This window comes from Cucumis melo, chromosome 7, assembly GCF_025177605.1.
Source record: "Cucumis melo cultivar AY chromosome 7, USDA_Cmelo_AY_1.0, whole genome shotgun sequence".
Lineage (NCBI taxonomy): Eukaryota > Viridiplantae > Streptophyta > Magnoliopsida > Cucurbitales > Cucurbitaceae > Cucumis > Cucumis melo.
Window position 1 is genome coordinate 21566660 of NC_066863.1, and position 12925 is coordinate 21579584.

General features: G+C 32.9%; 2 protein-coding genes across 2 annotated transcripts; one reads left to right on the forward strand and one right to left on the reverse strand.

Moving 5' to 3' along the window:
• The first annotated feature begins 357 nt into the window (after positions 1-357).
• LOC103492917 (homogentisate 1,2-dioxygenase) lies at positions 358-4094 on the forward strand. The gene is made up of 9 exons (XM_008453479.3): positions 358-769; positions 861-1091; positions 1444-1523; positions 1843-2010; positions 2173-2348; positions 2541-2610; positions 2735-2889; positions 3336-3419; positions 3730-4094. Exons 1-9 carry the CDS (start codon positions 495-497, stop codon positions 3967-3969), a joined length of 1479 nt encoding a protein of 492 aa, XP_008451701.2. The 5' UTR covers positions 358-494; the 3' UTR covers positions 3970-4094.
• Positions 4095-7873: 3779 nt separating this feature from the next.
• On the reverse strand, positions 7874-10740 carry LOC103492918 (uncharacterized). The gene is made up of 5 exons (XM_051086994.1): positions 9430-10740; positions 9224-9322; positions 8627-8775; positions 8322-8526; positions 7874-8156 (listed from the first exon to the last, which is right to left on the reverse strand). The coding sequence occupies exons 1-5, from the start codon at positions 10060-10062 to the stop codon at positions 7983-7985; spliced, it is 1260 nt and encodes a 419-aa protein (XP_050942951.1). The 5' UTR covers positions 10063-10740; the 3' UTR covers positions 7874-7982.
• Positions 10741-12925: the final 2185 nt, after the last annotated feature.

A 12925-nucleotide genomic window follows, 5' to 3' on the forward strand; every position in this document is an offset into this window, starting at 1 on the left:
TGTGACTTTGAACATGAATGAAAATAAAAAGTGTATTTATATCCAAAGATTTGAAAGGGAAGAATTTGAAAAGTTGGATACAAAAGAGTTAAATATGAAATAAAGGAATGAAAATAGTTAGAAGATGGAAAATTAAGGGAAATGGAGGAATGTAAATTAATTTGGATAAATTTAAATGACATAATTAATTAGAGAAAAATTTTAAAATTTTGAAAAAAGTTATAACAACGAAAAGTTAATTCTATCTCGCTGAATGGGAGAAACAACAAACATTAAATGTATATAAATAAAAAATTGTCCCCAATACAAAACTAAAAAAAAAAGCCTTCAAACTGAAGCTAAAAAAATTCTCAACTTCCTAACTTTTATATATACTGATATATATTTTGTCATTTTCCCTCCATCTTCGACTGATTGGATGTCCGAACACGGAACAACGTGGTTTCGCTCGTGAGTTCAATTACGTGGGGAAATCTCCGTTCATTGCCACTTCCATGAGTTATCCAGTGATCTCTTCAGGTTCCGACAATCTCTGCAATCGATCATCGTATTCTTCAATGGCTGCTCAATCTGTCGGCGAAACGGAAGGCAGAGATTTTCCTTCCGACCTCCCTTACCTGTCCGGCTTCAACAACCATTTCTCTTCCGAGGCGATTCCCGGTGCTCTTCCTCAATCCCAAAACAGTCCTCTCATATGCCCTTTTGGCCTCTACGCCGAGCAGATCTCCGGCACTTCCTTCACATCTCCTCGTAAAGCCAACTTGTGCAGGTGCTCTATCGTCTTCAGTTCTCTCCTAATCGATGTCACTTTTTTGCTTTCCTCGTCTGTTTTTTTAGGAATCTCGGTTTTCGTTGTGCAGTTGGTTGTATCGGATTAAGCCGTCGGTCACGCACGAACCGTTTAGACAACGTTTGCCTAAAAACGAGAAGTTGATCAGTGAATTTAATGCATCAAATTGTTCATCGACTCCCACTCAGCTAAGGTGGAAACCGGCGGATTTTCCTGATTCACCGGTGGATTTTGTTGATGGACTGCACACTGTCTGCGGAGCCGGCAGTTCGTTTCTCCGCCATGGGTTTGCTATTCACATGTAAGTATGTCATCAGCATTCCTTCTAAGGTTCACTACTTTTAGCTCGGCACTTCTTTTCCAACAATCATTAAATTTCTCATGGGAAGATGTTGTTTGTCGGATTTATTGGTGGGGTATGTTGTCAGTGCAGATGATATGATCCATCAAGTCTGTCTCTGTTTATTTTCTTTATGGTGTTTGTTCCTTACTAACACTAACGAAACAGTGAAACATTCAAATACTGAGTATTTGAATTTCGAATTTTGATACCTCTTTCCGGCATTAGTTTGAGAAGAAAGCAAATAAAGATGCCTTTTACAATGGCCATTGGTTGAATGCTAGGACTGAATAAAAGTTGACCATTTCCATAGGTACACAGCCAATAAGTCGATGGAGAACTGTGCGTTCTGTAATGCTGATGGCGACTTCTTGATAGTTCCTCAGACTGGAAGTGAGTTATTTTTGCAGGTTACTTTTATTAAAAATTATAAGCATCGTGGTCTTCAAGCTGATTCTTTTTTATTTGCAAAATTTAGTTAATTTTGGATTTGCGTGCTTTAAATTTGATTCCATTTAGTGAAAGAGATAAAAAGCTGATTCCATATTTATGTTTCCTACTTTTGGCTACATAATTCTAAAACTTTCTCTGCATCTTGTCATTTGAGTTGTGAAAGTCTACTGTATGATGAAATTGGAACGAAATTATGTCCGTGTCTTATAAGTTGCAAGGTATAAGGATTAGACTCATATAGAGTATTCTTGTTCTGCAGGGCTGTGGATTACTACAGAGTGTGGTAGACTTGAAGTTTCTCCAGGCGAAATTGTAGTTTTACCACAAGGTTTCCGCTTTGTTGTTTATTTGCCTGATGGTCCATCACGTGGCTATGTAGCTGAGATTTTTGGTTGTCATTTCCAGCTTCCTGACCTTGGTCCGATAGGTATCTTACCTTTTTCTCTTAATCTTCTTGACAACAAGCAATTAAGGTTCATGCCATATTCTTTTCCTTTTCCTTTCTCCCAAACTTTGGGAACTTGTTTTCTGAGATTTTCATTTTCAAATAATGTAAGGAGTATATAGCGCCAATTTTATTGACATGTAGGTGCTAATGGTCTTGCTGCACCAAGGGATTTCCTTGCACCTGTAGCTTGGTTTGAAAATAGTCCGCGTCCTGGTTACACAGTTATTCAAAAATTTGGTGGGGAATTGTTTACTGCAACACAAGACTTTTCTCCCTTTAATGTAGTTGCCTGGCATGGAAATTATGTTCCGTATAAGGTGGGTGTTGCTTATGCTGTGGTGGGCAGGCTGAAATTATTTTCATCTTGTGAAATTAGAAATAAGCTTCTGCCTGTGATTTCTTACAGGGTTTTTGCTGTTTTGGTCATAATATGAACTAATTTTACTTATATTTGCAAATGAGTGCCGACTCCACCTCAATAAAGCTGATTTTTATCCTTTTCCTTGCAGTATGATCTCTGTAAGTTCTGTCCTTATAATACTGTTTTGTTTGATCACAGTGATCCATCAATAAATACAGGTTCGGATACAATGTATCAGCTCATTTCTCTTTTAAATATACTGCTTTTAAATCCCTGACCTTTCCTTGAATTTCAAGTGTTTTATGTGACGGTCTGAATTATCATCCTACTGCCTTGTTGCAGTATTAACGGCGCCAACTGATAAACCTGGAGTAGCACTACTCGACTTTGTCATTTTCCCTCCCAGATGGCTTGTTGCTGAACACACATTCCGTCCTCCATATTACCATCGTAACTGCATGAGTGAATTTATGGGTCTCATATATGGAGGCTACGAGGTAATTTATATCATCTTGTTTTAGATTATAAGCCAGGACCTAAAGGCTTAGGGGGGAGAATGAGAAGCTGCTCTTTTCAATTACGCTACTTACAGATTTGTATCTTATTGTAATTTGGATGAGTGGACGTTATTGATAGGAAATAATAGTATAGTATATCGATCAAAATTAATCGACCCAATTCGGACATTGTATATTACCCATCAATTCCAGTTCAGATTCTGAGTTCCAAATAAATTGGAATAAACAATTTGTTAACACATATATCCTCTATTTGCCTGTTACCTTACTGATAGTGTTGTATTTAGGCAGAAAATTGGGTGTGACTTCCCCTTTACTGCGATAACTACTTGAAATAGTGCTGATTCTACATTTCAAGGGGTATGCTTTCATTTCAGTTAAGTTCATTTTTCTTGATCTTCAAAATTTCCGATCCATCTTTCCAGGCAAAAGCTGATGGGTTCGTTCCAGGAGGTGCCAGCCTTCATAGTTGCATGACTCCCCATGGTCCTGATACTAAAACTTATGAGGTACGCATTGCTTCTTGTGAGTTCCATTGTTCATTTAATTTTCACTTGAACTTTCTTCAAAATAAATAGGATCGGCCTGTATCAATTTATTATTATTTTCATTATCTTTTAGCATATGTATTTTGTACATAGTAGTTGGAATAAGTTCGAGAAAAATAGAATGATTAAAGGAAAATTATTACTAATAGGTCTTTTATCCCATCTCACGGTTCAAACTGTACGTGAATTTTAGTTTTAATCAATCCCTGAACAATTCCTTCTACGTTTCGATGAAAAGTTGAAATCTCGTGAGCATTCTTTTGATATCCAGGCTACTATTGCTCGGGGGAACGATGCTGGACCACACAAAATTAGTGGCACAATGGCGTTTATGTTTGAATCAAGTTTGATCCCTCGCGTATGTTCTTGGGCTCTCGAGTCCCCATTCATGGATCATGACTATTATCAGTGCTGGATAGGACTGAAATCTCATTTCAAAAATGAAGCAATTGGAGATACGGATCCCCAGAAGGTAAGAATCAAGTCTGAAAATGGAAGACAAATTGGGTAAAATATTATATTGGATGGAAGATCCTGAATTACATGAAAATAGGTTTCATATTAAGTGTACATATAAGAATAAAATGATGTATAAATTACCCAACGTGCTTCATGATATAAGTTGTTTAGTCTTAATCTTTCTATAGTAATATACTATAACTTGTTAATCGGTTGTAGTTACCAAAGAACGTAGGAAAAATAATATAAAACATGTACTCTTGACCAACAGGTGAAATTTTCGAACCCTACCTCCTAGCATTTTGTTGAACTCAAAACTAAAAAAGAAAGGACACATCATTGCCAAAAAAAAGAAAAAGAAATTGAAAACAAGAAAGTGGAATAAGTCTTAGTCTTATTTGATAGAACCATTGATGTGAATTTACATTTTTCCCTTTTAAGAAATATTGTTCTAGTTTTATTTTATTTAGGACCCATTTGGTAACCCAATCATTTTCTGTTTTTGGTTTTTGAAAATGGTTGTTTGGTAACTAATTCACTTTTTATTTTTATAACAAAAATATTGTTTTCAATTTAAATGAAAAAAAGAGAACTTTCAAAATTAACTAAGAGCTCTAACACGCTGACAACTCCACCTACGACTTCTCCTTTTTTATTTCTCATCCCTTATCACCGGTAAGCTGGTTTCTCCTTCTTTGATTTTCTTTGATTCTCATTCTTCTTTGGATTTCTTGATGGAACGACCGATTTCATTGTGGTTCGATCAGCATTTTGTTTTTGTTGGGGTGTGTTGTTCATTGTTGTCTGAAATTGGTCTCAACTTTCGGTTATGCGTTGGTGTTGTTCATTGCTGAAATTGGTTCGATTATGTGTTGTTCATTGCTGTCTGAAGTACCAAGATTGGTGTTATTGGGTTTGGATGATTGTGTAAGCAAGCAATGTGCTGTAGTAGCTGATATAGAATTTATTGGGAAGTATCAAGATTAGTGTTATTGTTGTAGCTTATACACATTCTATACTGGTTGTGTTTATTGTTGTTTATTGTTTACCGTATATAAAATTTCGCCATCATTCCATCTGGTTATTGTTGGCTTATTGACTGGTTTCTCACTATATTGAATGAATGCTCTGATTGTGTTTGATTTAAGTTCTGAATCAACCAATTGTGGCTATTGATAATCATTTGATTTTCTGTTTATTTAAAATTGTGCTTACTTTCTCATTTGAACTCTAAACCACTCTATAAAACATTGTTAGGAAAACTCATCCATTTTTTAGTTAAAGTTTCCTCCCTCGGCTAGAAACTTCAAGTTTCCTCCCTTGAATTCTTTAGAATTATAGATAACCCTTTGATTCTTTTGCTGATATTTATAAATTCTGGTTGCTCTGAATTTCTGTATTCTCACTGTCTTGAGATTCACCTATTTCAAAGAGAAATTATTAGACGAAACCAACAAAGTGATGGTGACATTATGGATGAGTTTGAGTTGATGGCTATAATGTACAGAGGGCAAGCTTCTTCTCCTAGGCGTAAAAGTTTTCACTATTGTAGAAGGTGGCACCAAACTCAGAGGCCCCATGCCATGGTCCCAAGCTTTACGAGCGGTAGAGAGGGTACTTGTGACAGTGTAAAACGGACGTAGTGCAAGGGGGCACCTTTTGGCTGGATTATGGGGAGCTCTCAAATCTCCCCGTAGCCCCTTTCATTACCCTTGAAATATCAAGAACAGAGCTGTTCTTCCCTGCCATTTAGAAGTGGTAAATGAAGAAGAATTGAGCACTTTAAAGACAAAAGTTCCCTAGTCGATAGTTTGTTTTATGACTACACTACAAGAGTTTAATATGCTATAAAGTTAATTCTAAATCGATGGTTTGTTGGGTCTTCGCTCAATCTTTAGTGAAAATTGAGAGTCAATCCCCCAATTTTCACGAGGCACTGCATTGTGGGATAAAAACTTTCTTATATGTTGGTCATGGTAGAAAGGTAACAATCACATGTAAAATTTTAGTGAAATTTGAAAAAACAGATGATCAACATATTGGATCATAATTAATAATTCATAGAAATATCAAGGTTCAATTCTGTTCGGAATTACTGTCTCATTATTTGTATAAGTCAACCTATCATTTTACGCTTGTAGCTAATTAAAGAATACTAAAGCAAACTTATGGACCATCAAACAGTGATCAGGAAAAGTATAAGTTGTTAGGATCCTTTCATGAGGTTTAACCATCTTTTCATACTTGATTTTTTTTCAAAAAAAAAAAAACACCATCTTTTTAACATCATTCGATTGTCTCATCTCATGATGTTTCTCACTACGATGTTTGAGTCCATTGACAAGAAAAAAAATTGAGATGGATTAGTTGTATTCAAATTAGCTAAGAGCGTTTGAGAATAAAAGTTTTAAATCTTCTTATCTAACGTAAGACGAAATTAAAATATTTGCATATCTAAAATATTGGAAAAGTAGCCGTCAAAGTTAGCAAAGACATTTTGTACATTTTGTATTAACAAACAAAACATAATGGAAGAAGAAAATAGAGTACATATTAAGCAATTTGCTCCTGAAACAATATAAGAAAAATCTGTGCTATTCATGTGGAAATTGTTTAGTCATTAGTGTAAAAATTGGTATTAAGTTCTAATAAGACTACTTACTACCAATAAGCTAATTAAAAACTCAACATGTTTAGAAGTTTCAAAGTCTAAATCGTTGGATAATAAAAATTGACATTTATTTTTTTATGAATTTTTTTTACGCATGGTTAAATTGTTACAAAATTCAAATTAAACAAACTAAAAAAATGTTATAAACAAAAGTGTGAACACTAAATTGTTACTCTTGTGAAAGTTTAGAGAAGAGAGGTGTCGTTTTACTTATATAAATTGATTTATTTACATCAAGTTGATGAACAAGTAGTGTTAGAGTTGACAAGAATCTAATCAGGCATAGATGATCAATAACTTTGGATTTACATATCTTATCAAGCTTACTATTCAATTAATTGTTAGCCAGGAAGATGGCTTCTGTAATATTTTAATCTCTCTCAAATCAAATCTTATAAAATAAATTTAAAATATTAATAATTACATGTTTGGTTTAATCTCTTTATAAATATTTTTATATAAAAGTGTGTTTGATTTGTCCTTTACTAAAAATGTTTATACTTAGGTTAAATTACCATAAAAGACTATTAAACATTATTAACTAATTTCATAAAGAAATATACATTTTGAATCTTTTTTAGAAAAATATAAAATTTGAGATTGATTACACGCTATTTTGAAATTATTAACTTTTTTAATTAATTAAAATTATTAAAGTTTAAATTAAACATTAATTTCATTTTGTTGTATTAATTTTTGTTTCGACAATTCAATTTTAGAAGTACAAATATTTTGAAATGTAAATACATAACCATAAAAAAAAAAAAATTAATCTCGATCGACAAAATATAAATAAGATCAATAAATTTTTTGAAACAATATAATATCAACAAGAAGGCATGCATTTGGATCACATCTTTCACTAACGTATCCCTATAGGTAAATTGTATATGAACATACTGAAAAATGCAAACCCTAAACTGAGAGTATGAACCACAAAGTGAAAAATGGATAGGAAAAAAAATTGGAAAAAGGAAACACTAACCTCAAATTGGAGCCATGGAGTGAGTTATTGGATGAGAAAAAGTGTACGGAAAAAATGAGCATGAGATGAGATGCAATACATGAGCATGAGATGAGACGGTGGGATAAACATTAAATAAATATTTATTCTAAAATTTGATTGCTATATATTTTCTATAACGGTTTATTTCAAAAACTTATTTTTATTTTAAACAAATATCCAACATTTTAATTTTATCTTAAAATGAATTATTTTAAAAATTAAACCGTACAAAAATCAATTCAAACGAACCATAATTTACAAAACAAACAAACCCATATCTGAATAAGTAAAGAAACTTCAACATACTATTGAATGATCTCATAAATATGAACTGTTGTGCAAAAGGTTCCAAAGCAAGGAGTACAAACTGTGGTGAGCAGTGTGGCGTTTATAATTTCAGATTAAGATCAACACTCTTATCTTCAACATTGAGTATGCTCGAAGTTTTGGGGGATGTCTGTCCATTTTGTGCCATTGCTGGAGGTAAAAATCGGTAGTATGGTTGAAATCGATAGAGCCAACTCGGTGCTGGATGGGGACAGGTTGGGAACTCCATGATTCCCTTCAATAAATCAATGCAAAACCATAAAAGTTATTAGAATGCAAAAAGAAACACCCACCCAGTACACGAACAAGTTGAAATGTAAATGTTCTTTTCTTTTCTTTTCTTTTCTTTTCTTTTTTTATTTTTTTTATTTTTTTTTTATTTTTTGGCTGTTTTTCGTACTCGAAGAAGAGGCAGTGATACTAGATCCATGAACTCATTGCCACTATCCATAGCATGACCTGAAAGGTGCTTAATTTTTGAGTTTTGGCACATCCATGTAGTTGTTGGAGTGGCTAGTGTGGGTAGATCTCCTCTAGAAACATTTCCTTTCATTTTTTTCCTTGAATTTGGTTCTGAGGATGAAGATGAACAAGATGAACCTTCTCTGAAAAGTAAAAGACACAAGATTTAGAATTATTGACTCCTCTAAGCACATCCGACAATTAAAAGTTTTAAAAGGAAAACACGATGAACATTTGACGAACTCGAGAAATGGAAAACTGTAGAGGCCAATGTTACTACAAGAAGCAGATTCATCTGATCTCATAGGAGCAGCCATAGGCGGTCTGCAATTGAACGAAGGGCCTGCAGGGCTGTCCACAAAGAAGGCATACGGTCTCTTCGTGCCAAACATCTACACCACACATGAATATACTCATTAAAGGTCATACCATTGGCCCGTTTGGTCAGCTGATATTGGGAATATGAGAAATTCAACACCATCCAAACTTATAGCTTTTATGGGTAACTCGTGACTGTCGGTTACCATATTTCAAGTTAGTCTCCCACTCATCGTGTCTTTTTTGACACAGGTCCATGCATTCTCATTTGAAATGCAAAACGTACCTGCTAGCATAATATGCACTATTCAAATATAAATGAACCATAAAAGCCAAAAATTTCCACAGTTCAATTAGGAAGGTGCAAGTTGAAGACATCTGCAGAATTCTATCCTAATAGTAAAATCTCCTATTATTTGTTAGTGCTAGAAGATTGGCATGTTTATGTTGAACAAATTCAATCTGAAGATAAGTCCGATGTCAAATGATCAGCTTCTGTATAATAATTTATGAAGTTTGTACCTGATCTGGCCAAACTGCAGTGTGATTGCCACGATAGTTTTGGTTTGAAGGGGGCTCTGTAAGGAAGTTTAGCAGGGACAATGATGACGACCCGTCCACCTTCACATTTCATGTAAAATCCTTCAAATGATGGTTTTGGAAGTCTTCATTTAAATTCAGATGGAAGTCTAGATGGCAAACAAGCGAAAAATGGATAATTATATTACCCCTGCAGAAGAAGATAACCGATGTTGCTGTTCTTTTTGCACCAACCCTGGGGAAGACCAATCGATGTTGGATTCATGAGTCAAAACGAAATTGGATCGAAATCCCAAGTTGGAATTAAAGACCAAATTATCCTGTCGAGGAATGAATTCTGATGGATTGCATGGTTTAGGGACCTCTCCTTGCCCAAGTATTGGCAAATCTGACCATTCATTCTCAAAACCACCACTCTCCAATTGAACCAGTGGAGTTCTGATGTTTGTATCATCAATATTGTGGCTTGGCAAAGGTGACTTGAATACAAAATTGGATGGAGAAAAACTGGTTGGAGATAGAGAGGTTAGTGGAACACTACTGGAAGATTGCTTTGTGGGATGCAAATTTGGAGCTAATACAGATAGCTTAGAGAAGGTTTTGGGGGGTGATAAAGCAGATGGGGGTGAAAAAACTGCATTTGCATTTCTCTTTTGCTGTTCTTCTAGCCTGATCTTTTCAAGTTGTGCTACACCTAACCCTCTCTGTGGAGCTCTCCTTTGTTTTGACTTCCTATTGGAAAATTTCCCACTACAACCAATAATACTAAACCCCAAACTACCATCACCGCCACTGTCACAAGTTTGATATTCTTGCGCCATTCTTGCAATCTTCCATCTAATTTTTTTTTCACCCACGAAATATCACTTCATAAAATTTAACACAAACCCAGAATTGAGACATGGATATAGACGAGACACAGTAGCTCAAAAACCACTTTGCCTATTTTAACTCAATGACTTTGTCGTTATGAAAAAAACTTCAAATGCGGAGTTGGAGAATAGAACCCAGAAGCCCATTAATCTTGAATACAACAATACAAATCGAAATGAAAAGTTTGGAGGATCCAAATAAGTTAGGGAATTGGGAAGAACATACCTGTATTGAAGGAAAGATTGAAAAGGAAGAGATTGTGTGTGTGTGTGTGTGTGTGTGTGTGTGTGGAAGAAGCTCCGAATTTTTCTCGATCCAGTTAGTTGTTGTGTGAGAAGAAATCGAATTTGAAAATGGTGAAAGTTAAATCTAAAAGCTCTATAAAGAAATATTGTTTGCTATCTTTTTAGTCACCCAAATCCTCGGTCCTCTTGAGCTAACTCATCCACTTCCTTTCTAGATCCTCAAATTCCTCACCATGTTTCTCTCACTCTCTCGATTTAGGGTTTGAATTCTAAATTTAAAGAATTGACCATTAATATCACTTCCTTCTTCTTCTTTACCTTCATAGTTCATTTGCCTCTTCATTCAAACCTGATCAACGGTAGCTTTGCATAACAACTCAAAATCCATAACCTATACTATATATAAAAGTTTATGTGCCATTGTCTTATATTTAGTATTGTTTTCCCATTCTTCTTTTAAGTTTTATATTCTTTTTATATTTAAATAATTGAGTATTAATTCTAATTTTTAAATAATTAATAGGTTTGGTTTATTTCTTCTTATTTGTATAATTTTAAAAGTTTTTTTAGATAATGGATGGATTTTTGCATTGAGGAGAAAATAAATTAATTCTAATATTATTGAGAAGTTGTAAGTTTTTTTTTCTTTGGGAAAATAGTGAAATTTTATGTTAGGAAGGAAGTGAAAGGATTTCATTATAGAATAGTTTTAGATCATTTAGTTCCTTATCATTTATTCCTAGACCATTTAGTCTTTCTATCATCTATTTCTTCCTTCACTATATTTGTATTTTTCACTATACAAGTTCTTTATCCTTGCTTGCAACAATATACCATGACAAGTTTGATGTTCAACAATATTGATGGTAGTCTGATCTTAGAGATATGGAAGGGTTGGAAAGAAAAACAAAAGGTGGGATTGAGATAGCTTAATACAGTATAGTGTCTATTTACTCAATAACTAAAAACAAAAAGTTTGCTATTAAACATTAGTTGGTGAGCGAAGAATCGAAGTAGAAGCAATCAACTATATGTAGGCAAAAAAAATTGGAAAAGTTATTTTTCACCAAAATTCATGAAAATATAAACTTTGAAGCACAACTCAATTACTAAAATCATTGGAATCTTTAAGACTCTTCCTCGTGGACATGATCGAAGATTAAAAGTGTTAAGTCACATGTAATTTTGGATTTTTTTAGAGAGATAATATTTGCTTTCCTTCTTTTTTTCATGCTCCTATTATTATATTATTATTAAACTAAACTTTTTTTTATTATTATATTCCACTTGTGACTCTTCGTGTTTCTATTATATTTTTTAGTATTTTTATAGGTGTAAATAAGAACGATATTTATTTAATTTAGTTACATATAAATTTTGTATTTAATCAATAATTTGTTTTATGTTTATCATATTATATCATTTTAAATCTAATATGACTCTTATCAACCATAAAAGAAAAATGTATTTGCTATATATTATTTTCAATTATATGTATATAACGAAGAAATGTTGTATATATAACACTTGTATAATTGAAAACACTTTATTTTTACGAACAAATAATTAAAAGTTAAATTGCTAAAAGGTTAATATATAGCATTTCTTTCTATACTTAATAATTATGATCTTTATAAAACAAAAAGTAATTTAATTAAGAAACTCTTTTAGAATGCATTTAGGTTCGTACTTTGAAATGTTATTAATAAAATTGTATTTTACGTGTCATGCACGTGTTTAATACTAGTAGTAACAAAAGCTCAAGTTTTTTTAAACCTATATTATTTGAAAAACGACTCTAACAATATTCTTTTTGTGTAAAAAAAGAAATAACTAAATGTATGTTTTAGGGAAAAAGAAGAAAAACACCCAATAAAAATAGTTAAAATTATTTTAAAAAAGAAATTTTTTAAAAATAATTACAAAATATTGCAATTTATCACTATGTTTGATGAAAATAGATTACTATATGCATCTACCATGATACATAAATTCTTCTATTGTTCCCCACTCCTTCTAATGTTCCCCTCTCACTCTTCTCTTCATCTTGTACTCCCTTCTCCCTCACTCTGTTCCTTCTAAAATCGAGTATCGGTGACCTAATTGATCATCCATCTTTGGAAGAGGTGGAATGTATCATCTTATGAAGAAGGGAAATACAATTTCAAATTTCAAATTTCAAATTTCAACTTAATTTATTTTATTTTTAAAGTTGATTTTCTAAAAATCAATTTTTTAATTATTTTATTATTTAATATTAATAAAATATTAATATTATATCAAATCCTGATTAATTCAATCGAATCAATTCAAATCTATATTCGAATTTTCCAATATTTAAATCTTATCTAAATATCATTTGTTTCTAAAAACTCGTTAATAATATCAAATATTTTTAACGAAATTAATTCGAACAATTTCGAATTTTCGATCACCTTATTCTAAATTTTATTACCATAATGAGCTAGTAGAGGGACCTAGTGAACCTATAGATCATGGACTCCAACGACCTGAGATTAATCGGTCAAACTCTTTTATACCAAGCTAATCAACATTTGTTAACTAA

Bases quoted from the DNA above. Each gene is read 5' to 3' on its own strand.
- LOC103492917 (XM_008453479.3), top strand. From the start codon at position 495: ATGAGTTATCCAGTGATCTCTTCAGGTTCCGACAATCTCTGCAATCGA. The intron at 2,611-2,734 runs GTTCGGATACAA...GCCTTGTTGCAG, and splicing joins TGATCCATCAATAAATACAG to TATTAACGGCGCCAACTGAT. The intron at 3,420-3,729 runs GTACGCATTGCT...TTTGATATCCAG, and splicing joins CTGATACTAAAACTTATGAG to GCTACTATTGCTCGGGGGAA.
- LOC103492918 (XM_051086994.1), bottom strand. From the start codon at position 10,062: ATGGCGCAAGAATATCAAACTTGTGACAGTGGCGGTGATGGTAGTTTG. The intron at 8,527-8,626 runs GTTCGTCAAATG...TTTACTTTTCAG, and splicing joins TACAGTTTTCCATTTCTCGA to AGAAGGTTCATCTTGTTCAT. The intron at 8,157-8,321 runs GTACGAAAAACA...GATTTATTGAAG, and splicing joins TATCACTGCCTCTTCTTCGA to GGAATCATGGAGTTCCCAAC.